Source organism: Delphinapterus leucas, chromosome 2, assembly GCF_059928025.1.
Source record: "Delphinapterus leucas isolate spDelLeu-1000000601 "Yukka" chromosome 2, BTC_Dleu_Yukka2, whole genome shotgun sequence".
Lineage (NCBI taxonomy): Eukaryota > Metazoa > Chordata > Mammalia > Artiodactyla > Monodontidae > Delphinapterus > Delphinapterus leucas.
The window spans coordinates 87,828,680-87,854,686 of NC_143130.1; the positions used below are offsets into that span (position 1 = coordinate 87,828,680).

The 26,007-nt window shown below is 36.4% G+C and overlaps 1 protein-coding gene across 1 annotated transcript in view; it reads right to left on the reverse strand.

Moving 5' to 3' along the window:
- The window catches only part of AP4E1 (adaptor related protein complex 4 subunit epsilon 1), a 70,657-nt gene that overhangs the window by 12,903 nt on the left and 31,747 nt on the right, over positions 1 to 26,007 (reverse strand). The window contains exons 14-17 of the mRNA XM_089907234.1: positions 19,921 to 20,223; positions 17,641 to 17,755; positions 8,526 to 8,649; positions 4,408 to 4,666 (exon numbers count right to left, since the gene is read on the reverse strand). Coding sequence (XP_089763360.1) covers positions 4,408 to 4,666; positions 8,526 to 8,649; positions 17,641 to 17,755; positions 19,921 to 20,223 — 801 coding nt within the window. The remainder of the gene's footprint in view (positions 1 to 4,407; positions 4,667 to 8,525; positions 8,650 to 17,640; positions 17,756 to 19,920; positions 20,224 to 26,007) is intronic.

Genomic DNA, 26,007 nt, shown 5'->3' on the forward strand with positions numbered 1-26,007 from the left:
CATGATCAAGTGGGGTTTATTTCAGGAAAGCCAGGATTCTTCAATATACACAAATCAATCAATGTGATACACCATATTAACAAATTGAAGGAGAAAAACCATATGATCATCTCAATAGATGCAGAGAAAGCTTTCAACAAAATTCAACACCCATTTATAATAAAAACCCTGCAGAAAGTAGGCATAGAGGGAAGTTTCCTCCACATAGTAAAGGCCATATATGACAAACCCACAGCCAACATCATCCTCAATGGTGAAAAACTGAAAAAATTCCCACTAAGATCAGGAACAAGACAAGGTTGCCCACTCTCACCACTCTTATTCAACATAGTTTTGGAAGTTTTAGCCACAGCAATCAGAGAAGAAAAGGAAATAAAAGGAATCCAAATCAGAAAAGAAAAAATAAAGCTGTCACTGTATGCAGATGACATGATACTATAATAGAGAATCCTGAAGATGCTACCAGAAAACTACTAGAAATAATCAATGAATTTGTAGCAGTAAAGTAGCAGGATACAAAATTAATGCACAGAAATCTCTTGCATTCCTATACACTAATGATGAAAAATCTGAAAGTGAAATTAAGAAAACACTCCCATTTACCATTGCAACAAAAAGAATAAAATATCTAGGAATAAACCTACCTAAGGAGACTAAAGACCTGTATGCAGAAAATTATAAGACACTGATGAAAGAAATTAAAGATGATACAAATAGATGGAGAGATATATCATGTTCTTGGATTAGAAGAATCAACATTGTGAAAATGACTATACTACCCAAAGCAATCTACAGATTCAATGCAATCCTTATCAAACTACCACTGGCATTTTTCACAGAACTAGAACAAAAAATTTCACAGTTTGTATGGAAACACAAAAGACCCTGAATAGCCAAAGCAATCTTGAGAACGAAAAACGGAGCTGGAGGAATCAGGCTCCCTGACTTCAGACTATACTACAAAGCTACAGTAATCAAGACAGTATGGTACTGGCACAAAAACAGAAATACAGATCATGGAACAGGATAGAAAGCCCAGAGATAAACCCACACACACATGGTAACCTTATCTTTGATAAAGGAGGCAGGAATGTACAATGGAGAAAAGACAGCCTCTTCAATAAGTGATGCTGGGAAAACTGGACAGGTACATGTAATAGTATGAGATTAGAACACTCCCTAACACCATACACAAAATAAGCTCAAAATGGATTAAAGACCTAAATGTAAGGCCAGAAACTATCAAACTCTCAGAGGAAAACATAGGCAGAACACTCTATGACATAAATCACAGCAAGATCCTTTCTGACCCACCTCCTACAGAAATGGAAATAAAAACAAAAATAAACAAATGGGACCTAATGAAACTTCAAAGCTTTTGCACAGCAAAGGAAACCATAAACAAGACCAAAAGACAACCCTCAGAATGGGAGAAAATATTTGCAAATGAAGCAACTGACAAAGGATTAATCTCCAAAATTTATAAGCAGCTCATGCAGCTCAATAACAAAAAAACCAACAACCCAATCCAAAAATGGGCAAAGACCTAAATAGACATTTCTCCAAAGAAGATATACAGATTGCCAACAAACACATGAAAGAATGCTCAACATCATTAATCATTAGAGAAATGCAAATCAAAACTACAATGAGATATCATCTCACACCAGTCAAAATGGCCAACATCAAAAAATCTAGAAACAATAAATGCTGGAGAGGGTGTGGAGAAAAGGGAACCCTCTTGCATTGCTGGTGGGAATGTGAATTGGTACAGCCACTATGGAGAACAGTTTGGAGGTTCCTTAAAAAAACTACAAATAGAACTACCAGATGACCAAGCAATCCCGCTACTGGGCATATACCCTGAGAAAACCATAATTCAAAAAGAGTCATGTACCAAAATGTTCACTGCAGCTCTATTTACAATAGCCAGGAGATGGAAGCAACCTAAGTGTCCATCATCGGACGAATGGATAAAGAAGATGTGGCACATATATACAATGGAATATTACTTAGCCATAAAAAGAAACGAAATTGAGTTATCTGTAGTGAGGTGGATGGACCTAGAGTCTGTCATACAGAGTGAAGTAAGTCAGAAAGAGAAAGACAAATACCATATGCTAACACATATATATGGAATCTAAGAAAAAAAAATGTCACGAAGAACCTAAGGGTAAGACGGGAATACAGACACAGACCCTACTAGAGGATGGACTTGAGGATATGGGGAGGGGGATGGGTAAGCTGTGACAAAGTGAGAGAGTGGCATGGTCATATATACAGTACCAAACATAAAACAGACAGCTAGTGGAAAGCAGCCGCATAGCACAGGGAGATCAGCTCGGTGCTTTGTGACAACCTAGATGGGTGGGATAGGGAGGGTGGGAGACGCAAAAGGGAAGAGATATGGGAACATATATATATGTATAACTGATTCACTTTGTTATAAAGCAGAAACTAACACACCATTGTAAAGCAATTATACTCCAATAAAGATGTAAAAAAAAAAAAAAAAGAAACAGTCAACCTCAGGTTCACAGCCCCGAGAAAATACTTTTTTAAATGATGGTGAAATAAAAGGCAAAGATGGGAAGAAAAAAAAAAAAACCTTAACCCGTACAGTGAACTATGTAAAAAAATTAACTGAAAATGGACCACAGACCTAAAAGCTAGTTAAAATGAAATACTCAATACAGCCTAGATCTATGTAACTGAGAACTTTAAACACTAGGAAAGTCAGAAGAGAATAGGATTGCTAGAGAAAAGCAGCCATGCAGAAGGACTTATAATACAGATGAAGCATATCCAGTGCCAATCCTGTCTGCTTTGCCCGAGTGAGAGAGGAAAAGTTGGGGATGAGGGGTAAGAGAATACATGCTAATTTAATGTAATTATTTGCTTCCCCTCCTTTCTGCAAGGTGCCATCTGAGTTACAGCTCCTCACAGAATTCATGGCCCCATAAAACAGGGAAATAACCTCTTTTTTTTTTTTTTCAACTATTCTAGTGATAGCTGAGGAGAAAAGAAAAATGTAAAGGGGTAACCCAAAAAGGATTTAACCTAACTTAAATAGAAAAACATCCTAATTACATTTCTGATTTCAAGCCCACCACAAAAAAGTCTGGTAATTAATTTATCACCCTGAATGTTTTCCAGAGAAATACTCTAAGTGAAAGCTATGCACTTCGTTGAGAAGGCAGGAATCCTTCAACACCAGCAATGAGGTTCACAAATCAGGGCTCCATAAGCCTGGATGCACTCTGAACTTGATGCACTCTGACCACTGAGAACTTGCCCTATCAGTGCCAGATCATTCTCTGGTACCCTCAGCACGGCCTGCTGGAACAGCTTAAAGACCCAAAATCAGTCACTCTGCTGCTGAACTACAAATGCTGACTGAAACAGCATTAAGATACTTATTAATACTTTTAGGCTGAATTTGCTTTTTCTTAGAAATGAATATCAAGTGAAAAAAGTGGGGTCTGGAAAAGAAAGAGATACAGGCAAAGAGTGTAGCCTAGAGGCTGGCCTAGTGTTGACAGAGATGAAGGGAAATTCCACCAAGGGAAATGGAGGATGAAAGAATTGTGATGATGTAAAACTGAAGAAAATATAGCTCTAATCACAGTTTTGCACTAGGTGGGATCATCTGCCCACCAAACAGGAAATTGCATGTGGAATTCTCAGATACTCAAAAATAGCACTTGTCCTTCACTCCAGTTTTATATTTTTTTACTAAGAGAATAATATATCAGCATAAAAAGTTTTGAAAATCATCATAATGTATGAATATAATTTTAATTTTTGTATAATTCCTTTCAACCTCAATATACTTTTACCTTAACAGTTTTAAGCAAGGTATAAGTAAAACTTCATATTCTGCTTTTTTTGCTTAATAAGTATTAATTTTACAATGCAATATTTATCATTTTTAATGACGAAGTAATAATCAGAGCTAATATAATTTATGTACCAATTCTCCTGTTAGGATATCAAAATTGATTCCTCTTTTTCACTATTAAAAATACCATTTTAAGAAGTACTTTTTCCATAGACATATCAATATTGTTGAACTATTACTATTGGTAATATTTCCATCAAGTCCCCTTTCCACTGAGACCTGTCCTCTCTACCAATGGGGGTGAGAATACACATGGTCATATTTTTAACTTAATTTGGACCCGGACTCTTGCCCCAGCTGACTGGACTAAAGAGAATACCTGACTGAAGCTGAGCCAATTAGATTTTCTCTTTCAGGAATATAAAAGGTATGTCACTGGTGGCTCTGGAGCTGGGGAAGCCATTCCTACCATGTGTATAGATAACAGTCACGAGCTTTTGTAGGGCCAGTTTTTTTGTTCAAAACAGGGAACACAGATTCTCAAAGGAATATAACTGACTACTTACCAAATTGATTGTACTTTCTGATCCTAGCCCAACAAATAATGATGATGCCAGCAGCTGCTTTTCTTTCTCTTCTTTAGATTGGGTAAGGGCTTGAGATTGATCGTTTTTTGTTATAATTTGATCTACATTCTCCATTATTATATTCTCTTGAGGGACTGGCAGAGCTTCTGTTTCATCACCAGTTTTGCTTTCCTTCTTGGGAAGATAGCCCTCTTTCCCCCACAATTTCTTTATACCTTCCAGCTTCAAGCTATTTGTCCTAAGGAGATTGATAATGAAATCAAGTCAATTTAAATAATTGCTAAATAGTTACCTTCTTGAGGCGTTTTTAAAAACACATCATTGTCATGACCTTTTAGAAATAGCTTTCATATTATATTCTATGTGCCAGAAATAAAACCTAGATCTTTAGATTTTATTTTAGTTATAGCCAACCTCCCCTAACTCTCCAGCCAAAATATTTAAGGCAACAGAACTCTAGACTTAGTTAAAAATTTCAGATTATTTAATTTTCATTTAATTCCTTGAATAAGATGTCCAAAAATAGAACTACTATAAATCAGTTCCTTTCACCTATTGACTTTTCAAAAATACCTTTAATTCTGATGGGTTAAAGATCAGAAACGATATGTTTCATACCTATAATCACTCAGTGAAGGAATTAACACTACATAAATTCACTACATAAAATCCTGTTGAGAGCAAAAAAAAAAAAAAATCATTCAAATCTACTCCTATGTGTAAATTTACCTTTAATCCACAAGGTTTTCTTAATGTGAGCACAAGCTACACTTTCAACTATTATAAATGTACGTTTATAAAAATGAATGGTTTGATCTGTAGAAGAAAACAGTAGTATTTTTGGAAAAAGCATGAAGGTTAGGAGTTTTTTTATACCTGAGATGAAAAAGAATAAAGTTGTGATTAGAATTAGGTCTCCCCTACTGTTGTCCCAAAAGCTACAGCTGTGAATCATAAGTGCAGGCTGAAACAACCAAAGACTGCCTCTATTGTTTTCATATAAGAACCATGTGTCCTTGGCACTGGCTCATTTAAGTATCCCTCTCATGATCCAAAACTGAATTTTTAAAATTTGTACTACAAGATAGGCAGATCGTGAAATGAATCTAAAAGAAGGATTCAGAAATATCTGTACTATTATTCCATTTTAATTTGTTGGAATCATGGTCAGTTTGATTTTCTGTAGTATGCCAGAAACAAAAACAGATCATTATACTTCATACTGAGTGAAGAACTAATGCTATTAAGTACCAACTGGCTAAAAGAAAGTCTAATGTTAATAAAGAACGCCCTATAGGGAATTAGTCCATTCCTACTCAATGAATTTTACTGTTGAATGTTCCTTTACAAATATCTTCATTCATCCCTTTCTTTCAGGTACCAAAAGAGTTTTCTAAAAAGTTAAAAAAAAAGTTATCTATCAAACCTCTTAGAAGAAAACTGGTTGATCTTGTGTGAGCAGACAAAAAAGTCATCAGGGTAACCCCTAAAATGACCCCAGCACTTCTAGGATGCTCAACAGCAACAACTCAAAAGGATTCATGAATGCCCACAGCAGGATTACAGTGTTTTTTGTAACCCTGTTTACCAAAACATATCCTTTAATTATTGGGGGGGGGAATAAAAAAGAGCAACGCCCCAAATGATTCAAATATTAGTTTAGCTAAAAAAAGGTAGGTGTGGTAGACCCTGGGATGTTCCATCCAGATCCCCCTTCAATGAAGGACTTTGTTGGCGCAGCTGTTAGGAGCATAGCACCCTTAGGGATTTGCCTCAGTTGCAGAGTCACCTCAGTTGCAGATCATGCCCTTTTCCAGGGCAGCCCATATCCAATAATTGATGAACAGAAGTATAGAGTACTGGCCACCCATTTTAGCCTAACTCAGGACAGCTCAGATGGGCCATTCTAGCTTCAGAGCTCCCTATGGGGTCAGCAGACACTGTTGTTGGCACTGCATTGCTTAACTTCTTCCTCTGCCCAAACCCTCTTCTTTTCCTTTCCTTCCATAGTTGTTGATGCCAAGGGCACTCCTTAATATTCTGCATGCTAAATTCCATCTTGGAATGCACTTCCCAGGGAATTCAACCCACAATAACAGGCAAAAATGAGAAGGGGAAGAAAAAGGAGCCTGAATACATGCCTATTATCAACATAAATTTTCACTGTCATGCATTACATACAGAAAGTCTAAAAAGGAGGTAGATAAATAAGAGAGCAGCATAAAACCATTTCATACACAAAATATGCCTCTTTATGATATGAAACATAACATAAAAAATTTTTAAACATAAGTCATCTTTGCCTGGATTTTGACAACAATAATATTATAATTCATGGTTTTATACGGTATACCTTTGTGTTGTTTTTAATCAGATCATTCAAACACAGATGTAGATTATGGCCAAGCAATCTTCAAAAGATTAGGAATGTACTTTGAGCTCTAGAAATTCCCATTTGCGGTAGGGTGCTACTCCGTAATAGGGCTTAAGGTAAGAAATGCTAAATTGGGCTTGCCCCACTTTATTCTCAGCTTGCCAGAGACTGCAGAAGAATGATCATCTCCTCTCTAAAGCTGATACACCTCACCAATTACCACTTAGGTTCCTAATCTGAAATAATGTGTGAGCTGTGGTCCTCTTTGGAAAGAAATTTTAAATTCATCCCTCATGTTGCACTTCATGGTAATCCAGCATATGTATAATTCCTGAGCAGCTTTGCCAAATGTCATTTGTCTGAGGGTAGTACATGTACACATACAGGATTTACAAGGCCCTGTCAAGTCCCCCAGATCCTATTTCAATACTAAAAAAGCAGATGCCATCATCTGTTGTGCAGGCAAAAGGGACTACGTTTCCTCCCTGGGTTTGGAGGGTTTCTGTCTCTCCTTCCCTTGCCCCTCTATTCCCTGTTTGAGGCACTTAATTGCTATCACCACCACCATCACATGCTCACAAACCGTATCTGCTCCCCATGCTTATAATACTGAAATTAAATGTCTGGGAAAGAAAAGGGTGTCAACAGAGCAGGAAAAAAACGCTAAGAAAGAGATTTTGAACTTATGCCATTTCAATCAGCATATCATTCTACATTCCTCATAATCTATGTGTCATTTTTCTGATAAATACTTCTTATAACCATATCACTGGAAGACTGACAAATGCAAAGACTAACATAAAATAAGGTTACTGAGTCTGTTCAAATGTCATCTTTCAAAGTTGTCACCTTTGAGATTTTATCATTTATTCTAACAATGTTGCCATTTCTCAAAACATTTTTGAACTCTTAGAAGAAGCTCCTTCACAAACAAGAAAGCCATTTTCATTACTTTATGTCACATTGGTATACTGACCAAAGTTATCCAGCTTGACTACTAATTTTATGTAGTAAATTCAGCTTTTGGATAATAACAATAATGATAGCAATGACAATTATTAATTTTAGTAGCTACCATTTATCAATCATTTATTATGTACTGGGTTGTATGAGGCAGTTTACATACATTATCTCATTTTATTAACTTAATCATATTTCTAGTAATTTATTCATATTTCCAAAATCAAAATTTACCTAAAAAGGATGAAGATTTGACTCCATGTTAAGACATTTAGAAAAATGTATCACCAATTTTCAAGGTGGCTGGAAAGAAGCTCTGAAAGTATTCTGAACAAAGTACACAGCTTTCTCAAGTGAAGTCCTTCATCTTTATGTTCATCTATATATTCGTCAATCTTCCAATGAGATGGTTATAAGAAGTATATTATGAGGAATGCAGAATGATATGAACAGTCACCTCACTGGGTATATGAGTTCTGATACATTTCTTTAAAAATGTGTGTGTGTGTGTGTGTATGCATGATGTGTAGTAATAACACACACATCATTACTATGTGTAAAGCTTGTATACATTCTATACTGTCTTGGAAGTAAGCAAGCTCTCTTAAAGTACAAGGACAGGCTATACACTATCAATACCTCGAGAGCAACAAATAGAAACAGCTGAAACAACAACCCATGCAGAATTTAGCTTTCAGGAATCCTTCAACATGTAAAGACATTTAAACACTCCCATGTTCTCAATTTTAAGAAAGGAACTTACTCTTTTAGCCCGGTCTCTGTACTATTCCCAGATATATCTGAACCAAGAGAAATGCCAGCAGGAGACTGTCGTCCAGAGAAGCCAGATGAAGAAAAGGAGAGTCCATATGGTTCAAAACTGAGAACTAGAATTTTAAAACAACAACAGAGGTTCATATTTAAAACAAAGCAAAAATTATGAAAAAAAAGCAAAACATAAAATAATAGAAAACTAGAATCCAGTGACAATTTTTAAACTGGAAGGGACTTTGGAAATGATCTAATCAAATATTTATAGCAAAAATAATAAAGCAGCTATGATTTATTAAATCTCTACTACAGTCTTCATACAATTAGTTAATCAAAGACAGTCTTTCATTTTTCCTTTTACCACCCTTAAAAGCTAAAAAAGAATTCAATTAGGAAAGACAACTGATAAACCAGGTCTACTGAAAAGTTGCTGCTCTCATGCAAAAATGTTTAATGAACTATGAATGAAGACCTGACCATGTTTCTGTTTAACAAAATGCTCTTAGGCACATTCCTGTACCAACTGGACTGATGGAGCCCTCAGTGTGAAATCCCCCTTACTGACAAAGAACAAGGTTTACCCAGGTTCAGATTCCTTTGCGTCTGTATACCCAAATGAATTCAATCAGAGCCATAAAATTCATATTGTTATTGTGGTAGAGCAGATACCGATATCCACTTTCCTCTTCTTTCTAAGCTACAGAACCTTCGATTCTTAGCTAGGTACATGGCCACCCAGAAAAGAGATGACATTTCCAGACTCCTGTGCCATGTGACTGAATTCTGACCAATGAAATTATATACACATTTTGTGTACAACTTCTGGGAGGAATCCTCCTGGAAGAAAAAACTTCCTCTCTCCCTTCCTCTTTTATGTTCATAAAAAACCATCATCAATACTAGGCTGCCTACTTCTGGATCTCTTTAATGGAAAAGAGCAATAACCCTCCGCCTTGTATAAAGCCCTGCTTTCTCTGTTTTCTAATATGCTATTTAGCTAAACTTAATCCTAACTGGCGCATTATCTCTTTGGACTGTCTGGATTATAATACAAAGGACCTTCTTAAATCATAAAAAGTATCTTAGAAAATAAAATGTGAACTTCTGTAATTATTATCCTCATCTTACAAATGAGGAATCTGTGGCAAAGAGCTTGCCAAAAAGTCACCGAAGAGTACAAAGACAAGAAATGAAAGAGGCAAATGAGAAATCAGATACTCTGGTTCCAGAACTGCACTCTCAACCATTATATTACACTGTCTCCTTCAAAGGAAACAGCACCTAATCCAAAGAGTACTAAATAAATTAGCTTGTGTGTTAGCTAAATGAATGATATGACTGTTCACTATAAAAAAATAATGGGCTAATTAATAAACAGGTGAAGGGTTCAGACTAGGTCAGCAGTTTCCAAGTGCTGATTTGATAACCAGGAACAAGCTGACTTCACAGAATCTCTCACGTATCTTTTTACACATACAACCAGGCTTTCAGAGATATACCTACAGAAGGTATAGGAGTAGGTCTCAAAAATCTGTATCATTTTTTAAAAACTCTCTATGTGATTCTGATTCTGAATCATGTTTGGAAACCAACTGTCTAAATCTAAGGTCCTTTTCAGATAGAATATCCTCTCATTTTAAGCTTTCCAATCATCTGGTTTAACCTTCTATCTCAAGGTTAGAAGGCCTCTTTTAAATAGCATCTGTGACAGTCAGTCACCCAGCCTCTACACTGAATGTTGAGAATTCTTTCATGTGTTTGTTGGCAATCTGTATATCTTCTTTGGAGAAATGTCTGTTTAGGTCTTCTGTCCATTTTTGGATTGGGTTGTTTGTTCTTTTGATATTGAGCTGCATGAGCTGCTTGTATCTTTTTGAGGTTAATCCTTTGTCAGTTGCTTCATTTCCAAATATTTTCTCCCATTCTGAGTGTTGTCTTTTCGTCTTGTTTATGGTTTCCTTTGCTGTGAAAAAGCTTTTAAGTTTCATTAGGTCCCATTTGTTTATTTTTGTTTTTATTTCCATTTCTCTAGGAGGTGGGTCAAAAAGGATCTTGCCTGTGATTTATGTCATAGAGTGTTCTGCCTATGTTTTCCTCTAAGAGTTTTATAGTGTCTGGCCTTACATTTAGGTCTTTAATCCACTTTGAGTTTATTTCTGTGTACGGTGTTAGGCAATGTTCTAATTTCATTCTTGTACATGTAGCTGTCCAGTTTTCCCAGCACCACTTATTGAAGAGGCTGTCTTTTCTCCATTGTATATTCTTGCCTCCTTTGTCAAAAATAAGGTGACCATATGTATGTGGGTTTACCTCTGGGCTTTCTCTCCTGTTCCACTGATCTATATTTGTTTTTCTGCCAGTACCATACTGTCTTGATTACCATAGCTCTGTAGTATAGTCTGAAGTCCAGGAGCCTAATTCCTCCAGCTCCGTTTTTCTTTCTAAGGATTGCTTTGGCTATTTGGGGTCTTTTGTGTTTCCATACAAATTGTGAAATCTTTTGTTCTAGTTCTGTGAAAAATGCCAGTGGTAGTTTGATAGAGATTGCACTGAATCTGTAGATTGCTTTGGGTAGTATAGTCATTTTCACAATGTTGATTCTTCCAATCCAAGAACATGGTATATCTCTCCATCTATTTGTAACATCTTTAATTTCTTTCATCAGTGTCTTATAGTTTTCTGAACATAGGTCTTTTGTCTCCTTAGGTAGGTTCATTCCTAGTTATTTTATTCTTTTTGTTGCAATGGTGAATGGGAGTGTTTCCTTAATTTCACTTTCAGATTTTTCATCATTAGTGTATAGGAATGCAAGAGATTTCTGTGCATTAATTTTGTATCCTGCTACTTTACCAAATTCATTGATTAGCTCTAATAGTTTTCTGGTAGCATTTTTAGGATCCTCTATGTATAGGAGCATTTCACCTACAAACAGTGACAGCTTTACATCTTCTTTTCCAATTTGGGTTCCTTTTATTTCTTTTTCTTCTCTGATTGCTGTGGCTAAAACTTCCCAAACTATGTTGAATAAGAGTGGTGAGAGTGGGCAGCCTTATCTTGCTCCTGACCTTAGTGGAAATGGTTTCAGTTTTTCACCATTGAGGACGATGTTGGCTGTGGGGTTGTCATATATGGCCTTTATTATGTGGAGGTAAGTTCCCTCTATGCCTACTTTCTGGAGGATTTCTATCATAAATTGGTGTTGAATTTTGTCGAAAGCTTTTCCTGCATCTATTGTGATGATCATATGGTTTTTATTCTTCAGTTTGTTAATATGTTTTATCACATTGATTGATTTGCATATATTGAAGAATCTTTGCATTCCTGGGATATACCCCACTTGACCATGGTGTATGATGCTTTTAATGTGCTGTTGGATTCTGTTTTCCAGTATTTTGTTGAGGATTTTGCATCTATGTTCATCAGTGATATTGGCCTGTAGTTTTCTTTCTTTGTGACATCTTTGTCTGCCTTTGGTATCAGGGTGATGGTGGCCTTGTAGAATGAGTTTGGGAGTGTTCCTTCCTCTGCTATATTTTGGCAGAGTCTGAGAAGGATAGGTGTTAGCTCTTCTCTAAACATTTTGATAGAATTCGCCTGTGAAGCCATCTGGTCCTGGGCTTTTGTTTGTTGGAAGATTTTTAATCACAGTTTCAATTTCAGTGCTTGTGATTAGTCTGTTTATATTTTCTATTTCTTCCTGGTTCAGTCTCAGAAGGTTGTGCTTTTCTAAGAATTTGTCCATTTCTTCCAGGTTGTCCATTTTATTGGCATAGAGTTGCTTGTAGTAATCTCTCATGATCCTTTGTATTTCTGCAGTGTCAGTTGTTACTTCTTCTTTTTCATTTCTAATTCTATTGATTTGAGTCTTCTCCCTTTTTTTCTTGATGAGTCTGGCTAATGCTTTATCAATTTTGTTTATCTTCTCAAAAAACCAGCTTTTAGTTTTATTGATCTTTGCTATTGTTTCCTTCATTTCTTTTTCATTTATTTCTGATCTGATCTTTATGATTTCTTCCCTTCTGCTCACTTTGGGGTTTTGTTTGTTCTTCTTTCTCTAATTGCTTTAGGTGTAAGGTTAGATTGTTTATTTGAGATGTTTCTTGTTTCTTGAGGTAAGATTGCATTTCTATAAACTTCCCTCTTAAAACTGTTTTGCTGCATCCCATAGGTTTTGGGTGTTCGTGTTTTTATTGTCATTTGTTTCTAGGTATTTTGTGATTTCCTCTTTGATTTCTTCAGTGATCTCTTGGTTATTTAGTAGTGTATTGTTTAGCCTTCACATATTTGTATTTTTTACAGATTTTTTTTTCCTGTAATTGGTATCACCTCATAGCATTGTGGTTGGAAAAGATACTTGATATGATTTCAATTTTCTTAAATTTACCAAGGCTTAAATTGTGACCCAAGATATGATCTATCCTGGAGAATGTTCCATGAGCACTTGAGAAGAAAGTATATTCTGTTGTTTTTGGATGGAATGTCTTATAAATACCAATTAAGTCCATCTTGCTTAATGTATCATTTCAAGCTTGTGTTTCCTTATTTATTTTCATTTTGGATGATCTATCCATTGGTGAAAGTGGGGTGTTAAAGTTCCCTACTATGATTGTGTTACTGTCGATTTCCCCTTTTATGGCTCTTAGCATTTGCCTATGCATTGAGGTGCTCCTATGTTGGGTGCATAAATATTTACAATTGTTATATCTTCTTCTTGGGTTGATTCCTGATCATTATGTAGTGTCCTTCTCTGTCTCTTGTAATAGTCTTTATTTTAGTGTCTATTTTGTCTGATATGAGAATTGCTACTCCAGCTTTCTTTTGATTTCCATTTGCATGAAATATCTTTTTCCATCCCCTCACTTTCAGTCTGTATGTGCCCCTAGGTCTGAAGTGGGTCTCTTGTAGACAGCATATATACAGGTCTTGTTTCTATATCCATTCAGCCAGTCTATGTCTTTCCGTGGGAGCATTTAATCCATTTACCTTTAAGGCAGTTATCGATATGTATGTTCCTATTACCATTTTCTTAATTGTTTTGGGTTTGTTATTGTAGGTCTTTTCCTTCTCTTGTGTTTCCTGCCTACAGAAGTTCCTTTAGCATTTGTTGTAAAGCTGGTTTGGTGGTGCTGAATTCTCTTAGCTTCTGCTTGTCTATAAAGGTTTTAATTTCTCTGTCAAAACTGAATGAGATCCTTGCTAGGTAGAGTTATCTTGGTTGTAGGTTTTTCTCCTTCATCACTTTAAATATGTCCTGCCAGTCCCTTCTGGCTTGCAGAGTTTCTGCTGAAAGACCAGCTGTCAACCTTATGGGGATTCCATTGTATGTTATTTGTTATTTTTCCCTTGCTGCTTTTAATAGTTTGTATTTAATTTTTGATAGTTTGAATATGTGCCTTGGCATGTTTGTCCTTGGATTTATCCTGTATGGGACTCTCTGCGCTTCCTGGGCTTGACTATTTCCTTTCCCATATTAGGGAAGTTTTCAACTATAATCTCTTCAAATATTTTCTCAGTCCCTTTCTTTTTTTCTTCTTCTTCTGGGACCCCTATAATTCAAATGTTGGTGTGTTTTATGTTGTCCCAGAGGTCTCTGAGACTGTCCTCATTTCTTTTCATTCTTTTTTCTTTATTCTGCTCTATTTTATCTTCCAGGTCACTTCTCCATTATTCTGCCTCAGTTATTCTGCTATTGATCCCTTCTAGGGTATTTTTAATTTCATTTATTATGTTGTTCATCTTGTTTGCTCTTTAGTTCTTCTAGGTCCTTGTTAAACGTTTCTTGCATTTTCTCCATTCTATTTCCAAGATTTTGGATCATATTTACTATCATTATTTTGAATTCTTTTCAGGTAGACTGCCTATTTCCTCTTCATTTGTTTGGTCTGGTGGGTTTTTACCTTGCTCCTTCATCTGCTATGTGTTTCTTTCTTCTCATTTTGCTTAACTTACTGTGTTTGGGGTCTCCTTTTCACAGGCTGCAAGTTCGTAGTTCCCGTTGTTATTGATGTCTGTCCCCAGTGGCTAAGGTTGATTCAGTGGGTTGTGTAGGCTTCCTGTTGGAGGGGACTGGTGCCTATGTTGTGGTGGACGAGGGTGGATATTGTCTTTCTGGTGGGCAGGACCGCATTCAGTGGTGTGTTTTGGGATGTGTTTGCCCTTATTATGATTTTAGGGAGCATCTCTGCTAATGGGTGGGGTTGTGTTCCTGTCCTGCTAGTTGTTTGGCATAGGGTGTCCAGCACTACAGCTTGCTTGTCGTTGAGTGGAGCTGGGTCTTAGCATTGAGGTGGAGATCTCTGGGAGAGCTTTCACCGTTTGATATTACATGGAGCCAGGAGGTCTCTGATGGACCAATGTCCTGAACTCAGCTCTCCTACCTCAGAGGCACAGGCCTGATACCCGGCTGGAGCATCAAGACCCTATCAGCCACACGGCTCAGAAGAAAAGGGAGAAAAAGAGAAAGAAATAAATAACAATAATAAAATAAAGTTATTAAAATAAAAACTAAAAAAAAATTATTAAAAATTTTTTAAAAATTAAAAAAAAGACAGAAAGAAAGAAGAGAGCAACCAAGCCAAAAAAACAAATACACCAATGATAACAAGCACTAAAAACTATACTTAAAAAAAAGGACAGACAGAACCCTAGGACAAACGGTAAAAGCAAAGCTATACAGACAAAATCACACAAAGAAGCATACACATACACACTCACAAAAAGAGAAAAAGGAAAAAAATATATATATCTTTTGGGAAGTCTGAGGACTTCTGCCAGCATTCAGTAGGTGTTCTGTAGGAGTTGTTCCACGTGTAGATGTATTTCTGATGTATTTGTGGGGAGGAAGGTGATCTCCAAGTCTTACTCCTCCTCCATCTTGAAGTTCTCTGCAGTTCTTTTATACCTTGATCATTTGGCTATACCTCTCTGACCATCCCCAGCTGTTATTAATTTTATTTTTTGAGAGACTAACAGTCTAAACTTGATGTGGTTTTCAAAAATCCACAGTTCTGTAGACAGGAGATTATCCTGCTACTTCCCCTTATTATCTCTGGTTTTATCTAACATTGGGGCTACAACATATTCAAATAACGTTTTAACAGAATAATCCACACTGATTCCTCAATGCTTTTCTTGGGTAGGAACTGGTAATAAAAGTTAGTTCCCCAGTATCCCACCTATGTTTGCTAATTCTCATTATCTTACAATACTTTCCTGAAGTTTATTGTTACGAACTTGGCATTTTTCTACCCGAGAGAGCTAAGTACTGTATCTTTCATAAAAGTGACATTTGACTACTACTCTGCAAATGATTTATAAAAATCTCAAACAAGATCAGTAACAGAACCGATTGCCAATTGAAGGATTCCAGAATTAACAACTTTTTAAGCAGAAAATACCTATTTTTCCCCCACTCTTTACTTTCTGTAATAACCACAATTATATGATCCATGATTTTATAACTTATTCTTCAAGTACATAGCATAAGCACTTGCTATGTCCTGTCTCGTAATTGATTTTCTTTTCCATGATATAAAAGACAGTTTAGGCTCATGAAATTTCTATTTTACTTTAGAGAACTTTTGAAAAATAGGTTTGGGAGGAGAGGGGAAGAGCCTAATTTGACAGTTTAACCCCATTTATAATGATGATTCCATGATCAAAAATGTACTTGGCAAATGAATATACTAGCTTGGGGAGTTTCAGGTCTATTATATTTGCATCAGCCACTTAACTTATTTTAAGAAAGAAGAAAGGCAGTGCCAGAAATTAGGCTCCTTGTCCTGCCCCCTCTTGCCTACCCTAGCCTTGAATTGCAGTAATAAGAGCAACTGATGGGGAATTCCCCAGTGGTCCAATGGTTAGGGCTCTGCGCTTTCACTGCAGGGGGCATGGGTTTGATCCCTGGTCAGGGAACTAAGATCCCACATGCCACACAGCACAGCTGAAAAAAAAAGAGCAACTGATGGCTCCCAGACATTTGAAAATAAGGAAATATGACAACTGGACCATGTCTCCCACTCTGGAACTCCAGATTTTCACTCCATGCCTTGGATGTCATAAGGCCTCTATATGCACTATAGTCAGAGGTTGGGCAACTCTAATTCAAAACTTTATTTCCCCTCACATATTCTATCAATATATGAGGAGTTAAACGGGAAGGAAACTGATTACCCTTTGAAAGAAAATTGTATTTTCTAGGCCTTTAGGTATCGTTGTGCTAAATAATGTCAAAAACTTTAAAAGAACAAATACTTCTGCAAAAAAAATAACATCAAGCCTATTATTAGTGTTTATACTTTTTGGTTTCATTGTAGGATGAACCATTTAGTTGTACTCATATGCCTAGCACAGAACCTAAAAAATAAGTACTCTACAAAATCATTAAATAACAAAGAGGAGAAAAAAAAAGACCTTTCAGCATTGAACTTTTCAGTATTAACATTCTGAATTCCTATACAAATAATATTCAATGGTCTCCCTTTATTCATACATATGTGTGTGTGTATATATATATATATATATATATATATATATATATATCCCATCCACCATCAAATATCTCAGTGATCTCCTCTTTACTAAAATAATGACAGAAGTCTTTCCCTGACAGCCTACATTTTTTAAATGTAAAGTTATTCTTTTCTTTCTAGGCTGTTCCTAAATTCACTTATCAGACATTTCGCTGGAGGAAGCATTTTAACACACTTAAGCTATACAAGATTGTTCAGAATAAAATGAAACTCACTAGTTCATAGTAACCAGAGTTTTTTTCTGAAACTCTTCTGCAGATATGCTCACGCTGATATCTGTCAGCCCTTTAGCACAGTGACCAACATGATAATTCCACCTTCAAGTTCTTTTAAAATTCCAGGATGGCTGCCATATCTTAGGTACTTATGTACATGAAACCTATGGCTTTGGGAACACCTCTAGGCTAACTTTTTTTTCCTGTTTACCCCAAATAAGGTCAGGGTGAACAAGTCACAAGCAGACTTAACAAGAGATAGTGAATCTCCTTAGTTATTTACTTACATGACTATAATATCAATTGCATTAAAAAGTGATGTCTCTACAATCTAGCTTATTATAAACCCATGAAAAATTACCTTTTTCCTGAGAAAGCTTTTCCTCCTGCCGTTGGTGGTGAGGTTTGTAAGGTGCTGCCCCCTGACTTAGTTCTTCAGCCACAAAACCATCCAGAAAAGATAAGGAAGCATCTACCTATATTAAAGTAAAGCAAAAATTAGGAATTAAAAAAACTTACCCTAAACATTAGACTGCACATTCACAGAAGTGATTTCAGCCCATATTTCCTAAAAATAATTTTTAAGTGAAAAACAGAACTTCAACTCTAAAATTGCTACTCAACTCTCTTTCTGAAACATCTATAATCAAAACACTCAGCTAAGAATCTAACAATATAAGTCATGTGCACTTATTATTCATTTCACTGCACTGCAGAATACATTTTTGAGCATCCAACATGTTAAGGCATCATGTTAGATGCTATAACTGAGACAAAGTAAGACACAAGTCCTGCTTCATGAGACTTGTAACCTACCAGAGGAGAAGACACATACACTATGAGCTATAGTGTCTACATTAGTTTCCTCCTGCGGGGGGCTAAAAACAAAGCCCCCAGCAAAGGCTAGTTCCTTCTGGAGGCTCCAGTGGAAAATAGGTTTCTTGTCTCTTCCAGCTCCTAGAGGCTGCCAGCATTCCTTGGCTTGGGGCTATATCACTCCAATCTTTGCTTCTATTGTTACTTGGCCTTCTCCTCTCTGACCTCTTGCCTCACTTTTATAAGGACCCTTGTGATTATATTATGCCTACTCAAATAATCCAAGATAGTCTTCCCATTACAAAACCCTTAACTTAATCAAACCTACAAAGTCCCTTTTACCATATAAAGTAACTTATGCACAGGTTACAGGGATTAAGATGTGAATATCTTGGGGAGGCCCATTATCCAGCCTCCCACAGTGCCTTTGATTTAACTATCCTATTCCACTCTACCTAAAAATGCTTTGTTACAAATCTGTGGAAAATTACTTAATTTCAATCAAGTACAAGAATAGAAAGGTACAAGAGAATGCTTAAATGAAAAGAAATAAAGAGATGAAGAAAGAGTAAGGGGAAAAGGAGAAAAGAAAAAGCGAGGAGAGAAATAAAAATGAGATACACAAGAGGATATAGCAGTAACAACCTCAGAAACCACAGATTTGCCTCTCCTAATTTAGCCAAGTGTATACAAACAGCTCAGATAATTTAGAACAGCAGGTAATTCTCAAAAAATTTAAGTGGCATGTCACACTGCGCATTTGGCAAAGTTTAGTTTTGATAAGATTTTTTTTTGAGTTTTTTTTTCCCATGTGGACCACTTCTAAAGTCTTTATTGAATTTGTTACAATATTGCTTCTGTTTCACGTTATAGTTTTTTGGTCATGAGACATGTGGGATCTTAGCTCCCCAACCAGGGATTGAACCCACACCCCCTGCATTAGAAGGCAAAGTCCTAACCACTGGACCGCCAGGGAAGTCCCTCGATAAGATTCTTAAGAGATGAAGCCATGTCATCATCATTATCTTTTATTGTAAGAAAGGGAAGTAGAGTAACTAACTAGTTTAATACTATGTATAGCATATTTATTCATATAGTCTCTGGAATGCCTACCAAATGTTAAACCAAGGCCTCTACCCATGAGGAGCTAATGAAAAAAATTAATGAACAAAGGTTCAAAATGAATTCAAGCCATGAACACCTGAGTCATAATTAGTGGGAATACTGCCCATCCTCCCCTCTTCTTCAACTATATGACATCTAATATAAAAATCTGAACAAATCTGACTTCCTTCTGGAAGTTTTCAGATTTACACCAATCTGACAGAGAACTCAGAGGTGAGCAGTAACTAAGTGCTTTGGATTAAAGGCAGCACTGGCTGAAAGTAGGTGGGAGAAGAAAAGGCGGGTGATCAGGTTCCAAAGTGGTAAAGATTTAGATAGTAGATGGACAAAATAAAATGGAGAACTTTTTTTCTTACATTCTCAAAGAAAAGAGAGCAATAATAAAATGACATATTAGAGAAGTTCAAAGGAGATAAAATTTTTAAGTTCTCAAATTATTATATGTTAAAAGAGATTGTCATAGACTATAAACCCCTGCACTGCAGTTCTCCAGAACAGATTAGTCTTCCTGACTATTTAGGATCACTACTGAGTAGAAGCTCTCAAATGCTCTCTCACACTAATGTGAGAAAAATGCCAACCTTCATCTAAAGTGCTACAGAAATTACATTTTGGCATATTCCAGATATATCACAAATGCAAGAATTATTCTGTTTAAACACAATGCAATTTTGTAAAAGATGGAATGCAGATATCTTACCACCATGTCTTCACAACTCTTATCAACTGGAAGCAAGCCCTTCATAAATTTCACATTCTCATGCAAATGTTTTAATTCAAATGCATGCTGTCTCAAACAAGTATCCAAAGATGTGGTAAATTCCTGGATTAATCTCTCAACTATATTAGAAGAGTGTGCTTGAGGTGTCAACTTGGTCACAGCAGCAATTATCCAGGCTTTTGTTTCTGAAGAAATGGAGTCACTTCTAAGTAACTTGTAGAGCTTGGTTATAACTTCCTCTGGCGTTTCCTTATCTAAGAGGTAGGAATACTCCCCTAAAACCTAAAATAAAGAAATGTATATATGCAAATATCAAGTTATATAACAACTATACTCAGAAATTTAAACAAAGTGCCTACTGCCGGAGTGAATTTAATTTATACTAAACATATTCTCATGGTGAAGAAATTATTAAAGATACAATTGTATATTTTAGGTTCAAAATTACACCAAGAATTGGAAGTGAGTACAAAAAGGTTTTCCACATCTTTATCATTAACAATATATAAAGTAGCATACCGTTACAAGTTAGCTTTCTTCTGAACTTCCAGGTTTGGATGTTGGTTTTTAAAAGCACTTTCACATTCTGTTACTATTTTTTCCAATAAGCATTTAAACAAGTGGTTCTCACATACTAGTATGCGTAAAAGCCACCTGAGGTGTTTCATAGAAACACACATTTCTATACTCTCCTCCCAGATAATCTGATTTAGTATGTCTGTGGTGGGGATATACAATACACATTCTGAAAAAGCATCAGCTGATTCTGATGTAGATGATCCACAGAAGAGACTCTGATGAACACTGATCTATTTTACACATACTCTTTCCTACATCTAATTTATTCAGGTGATATATAATCCTATCGGTCTATGGATCGTTAATAAACTGATAATTCATGGAGTGTGAGATCTTTCCTAAGTAGTATTTATGAAGTATATTCATGTATAACACTGGGACCAGCAAGAAAAAACAGTGAGGTGAGGTGATAGGCAAGGGAAGATTTATGGCTAGTAACAAGAAGAGGAAAAAAAAAGAAATAGGACTACATAAATTCAATCCTTAAATAGTAAGATAACTTTTTGACTGGTTTAATAAAAGATGGAAGGAAGTCTAGAAGAACAGGTAACCTAAATCCCAGTTCAAAAATCAATGGACTTGAGCTTCCCTGGTTGCACAGTGGTTAAGAATCAACCTGCCAGACGTAGAGAGTGGACTTGAGGACACAGGGAGGGGGAAGGGTAAGCTGGGACGAAGTGAGAGAGTGGCATGGACATATATACACTACCAAATGTAAAATAGATAGCTAGTGGGAAGCATCCACGTAGCACAGGGAGATCAGCTCGGTGCTTTGTGACCACCTAGAGGAGTGGGATAGGGAGGGTGGGAGGGAGACGCAAGATGGAGGAGATATGGGAATATATGTATATGTATAGCTGATTCACTTTGTTATAAAGCAGAAACTAACACACCATTGTAAAGCAATTATACTCCAATAAAGATGTTAAAGAAAAAAAAGAGTAGCCCCCACTCACTGCAACTAGAGAAAGCCCGCAAGCAGCAACAAAGACCCAATGCAGCCAAAAATAAATAAATTAAATTAATTAGTTAAAAAAAAATCAATGGACTTAAGCTTCTGGGAAGATAGAGTAGGTGAATTTTTTCCACTATTCTTCCTGCTAAGTACGCCTAAAAACCCTTGATGTTATACATAAAACACATATACAAAGACTGAAAGGTAGAGAAAAAAAGGCAGATGACTAAGAACCTTGGGACCTAAGGAACAATACAGTGGGTTATCTGTTGCCTCATATACCTCAGACTGGGGACTTGAGAACCAGCAACCTAGAAATGCCAGTGGGAAAGGACAAAAAAGCCCCAAGAAAAGCCTGCCCTCTAGCCAAAGGGCCAGGAAGACAGAAAACTTTCAGATAATAATCCTTCTACTCCAGCCAAGCACCAAATAGAAAAAACTGTAGCCCCACCCATACCAGCAAAGGTGGAGTGGAGAGTCAAGACTTCAACCCCTACCAGGTTGTAAAAAGCATCTCAACTCCCCAGCAAGGGTGGTAACAGAGAGACTGAGTGAAAACCAGGAACTTCATCCCCGCCAAGCTGTAGAAAGGCCCACTCTTCTGCAGTGTCTGTGAAGACTACATAGGAAGCCTATACTTCACCTCCACCCAAGTTTAAAGAAGTAGCCCTCCCCCTCTCTGCTGGAGTGGTGTCAGGGGAAGCCTAGCAGAGACTCAGGCTCAGTGGAGGCCACATAGTTAGAGATATCTACACCCCATCTCAACACCATCACCGAAAGAATTAATCCACATCTATAGAATACACCACCCAACAATAAGCAGAATGCCCACTCTTTTCAAGCACCCACAGAACATATAAGACAGATCATATCTTAGGCCATAAAATAAACCTCAACAAACTTAAAAGAACTGAAATTATAGAGTACTTTCTCTGACAACAATGGAATCAAACTAAAAATCAGTAACAGGAAAGATAACGAGAAATTTTCAAAACCCTTAAAAACTAAACAACACCCTTGCACACAATCTTTCCAGGAAACAGAAGAGGAAAGAACACTCCCAAGCATTTTATGAAGCCAGTATTACCTTGATACCAAAACCAAACATAGCAGAAAAAAACAAGAAAACTACAGACCACTATCCCTCATGCACAGAGATGCAAAAATTATTAACATGGTCTCAAGAAATCTACAAAAAACAATTCTAGATTAATAAGTGAGTTCAGCAAGATTGCAGGGTATAAGAACAAAATACAGAAATAAACCTATACACTAATGTCCACTAATCTACAAAAAAAGGAAGCAAGAGTATAGGACACAGAAAAAACAGTCTTTTCAATAAGTGGTGCTGGGAAAATTGGACAGCTACATATAAAACAATGAGATTAGAACATTTCCTCACAACATATACAAAAATAAACTCAAAATGGATTAACAACCTAAATGTAAGACCTGAGACATACAACTCCTAGAAAAGAACACTCTTTGACATAAATCGTAGCAATATTTTCTTGGATCTGTCTCCTAAGGCAAAAATAAACAAATGGTATGCAATTAAACTTAAAAGCTTTTTGCACAGTAAAGGAAACCATCAACAAAATGAAAGATAACCCTCATAATGTGAGAAAATATTTGTAAATAATGCAACCAATTTGTATATTTTGGCTTAATTTCCAAAATATACAAACAGCTCATATCAAAAGAACAAACAGTCCAATGAAAAAACGGGCAGAAGACCTGAACAGACATTTTTCCAAAGAAGACGTACAGATGGCTAACAGGCACATGAAAAGATGCTCAACATCACTAATTATTAGAGAAAAGCAAATAAAAACCACAATGAGATACCACCTCACACCTGTGAGAATGACTATGATCAAAAAGTCTACAAATAATAAATGCTGGAGAGGGTGTGGAGACAAGGGAACCTTTCTATATGGTTGGTGGGAATTTAAATTGGTGTAGCCATTATGGAAGACAGTATGGAGGTTTCTTAAAAAAATTAAAAGTAGAGTTGCCATATGATCCAGCAATCTCACTCCTGAGCATATACCTGGAGAAAACTATAATTTGAAAAGATACACGCCTCTAGTGATCATAGCATCATTATTTACAACAGCCAAGACAAAGAAACAACCTAAAATGCCCATCAACATATTGAATGGATTAAGAAGATGTGGTATATATACACAATAGAATACTACTCACCCATAAAAAAGAATGAAATAATGTCATTTGCAGCAACATGGGTGGACCTAGAGATTGTCATACTAAGTGAAGTCAAAGAGAAAGACAAACACCATATGGTATCACTTATATGTGGAATCTAAAATATGACACAAATGAACTTATCCACAAAAGAGAAACAGACTCACAGACATAGAAAACAAACTTATGGTTACCAAAGGAGAAAGGGGTTGGGGGAGGGATAAATTAGGAATTTGGGGTTAGCAGATACAAACTACTATATATAGAATAGATAAACAACAATGTCCTACTGTATAGCACAGGGAACTATATTCAAAATCCTGTACTACACCATAATGGAAAAGAATATGAAAAAGAGTATGTACATATATGTATAATTGAATCACTCTGCTGACACCAGAAACTAACACATGCTGTAAATCAACTATACTTCAATAAAATGAAAAGAACCAGAAAACAAACTAGTGGTTACCAGTGGAGAGAGGGAAGGGAAAGGGGCAGGTTACGGGTAAGGGATTAAGAGACACAAACTACTATGTATAAAATAGATAAGCAACAAGGATATACTGTATAGTACAGGAAATTATACCCATTATCTTGTAATAATCAATAATGGAATATAATCAGCAAAAATAATGAATCACCATGCTATACACCTGAAACTAATATAATATTGTAAATCAGCTATACTTCAATTAAAAAAAAAGATTTTGAAGTTTCTCCTGAATTTGTATCACTTTGCACCATCGTAAAGTTGAAAAATCATAAGCTTAACCATCTTAAATCAGGGACCATCTGTACCTAAGTATAAATCTAACAAAACAGGTACAGGATTTGTATGCTGTAGAAAAAGAAACACTCTAAATATATGAACATATCGTGTTCATGGAGGAAAATACAAATGGACACCAAATACAACAATCAATTTAGACAAGGATTATCAATGCTAAAACCACTGATGAAAGATAGTTGAAGAACAGATGTTCACAAAGTCTCACAGAATCACCTCACAGATTAGTTCTAAATTAGTAAGGAGAAACAGCACGTTTACAATGGCGAGAACCTTTACAAAGGTCACCATCTTAACCAAACAAAAGAATTTACTATCACCAATAATTGGAGGAACTGACATTATATGCATCCTGATACAATGCAGTGAGAAATACAGATTGACAATGTAGTATTCTTGCTAAAAATGTTTAACTGAACCAGAAATAGTCCAATTCAGAATGCTGGACATTCTGCAAGTCAACAGTATTCATCCAAAATAATCAATGTCATGAAAACAAAAAGAAACTGCGCATCACTGTAAAATAAAAGACATTAAAAGACATAGCTAAATGCAATTTGTGAATCTTAACCTGATATGGGATTGGGAGGAGTAGAAAAATAGTCATAAGAGACATTTTTTGGACAACTGGATAAGTCTGAATATGGACTGTATATTGGGTGATATTAATGAATTAAGGTCACATTTCTTAGGTGCAATAATGGTTTTATGGTTATCTAGAACATCACTCTTGGGAGATTCACACTGAATTTTTTATAGGGTAAGTGTCATGAGGTCTGCAACTCAATTTTATTTTTATTTATTTTATTTATTTTTTTTTGTGGTACATGGGCCTCTCACTGTTGTGGCCTCTCCTGTTGCGGAGCACAGGCTCCGGACACGTAGGCCCAGTGGCCATGGCTCACAGGCCCAGCCACTTCGCGGCACGTGGGATCTTCCCGGACCGGGGCACGAACCCGTGTCCCCTGCATTGGCAGGCGGACTCTCAACCACTGCGCCACCAGGGAAGCCCCTGCAACTCAATTTTAAATGGCTCAACAAAACAAACTGTATATAGGTAGACCTAGCTATAGATATAGATGTACTGGGTTGGCCAAAAAGTTCGTTCGGGTTTTTCCATAAGATCTTAGGGAACCAAATAGATACAGTAAAGCAAAGATGGTTAAAAATATTAACTGGGAATCTAGGTGAAAAGTATAGGGGTATTTATTATGCCATTTTTTCAACTTTCCTGTAGATTAGAAAAGAATTCTTTAATAAAAGTCTGGGTAAAATTATGGTTAACACGCTAACATTTGGCAAAACCATAAAATATTAAAGTGTGAATATCCTATGACCCAGAGCTGCACTTCTCCAAATCTCCCCCTAAAGAAATGCTCACTCATATGCACAAGAAAGAATATACAAAGGTGACAGGATGTATACGATTATGTAGGTTTATATAACGTAAAACTGTGACCTTGTTTTGCAGAGATGATCTCCTTGCTGGCTTTGATGAAGCAAGCAGCCATGTTGGGAGGCCCACCTGGCAAGA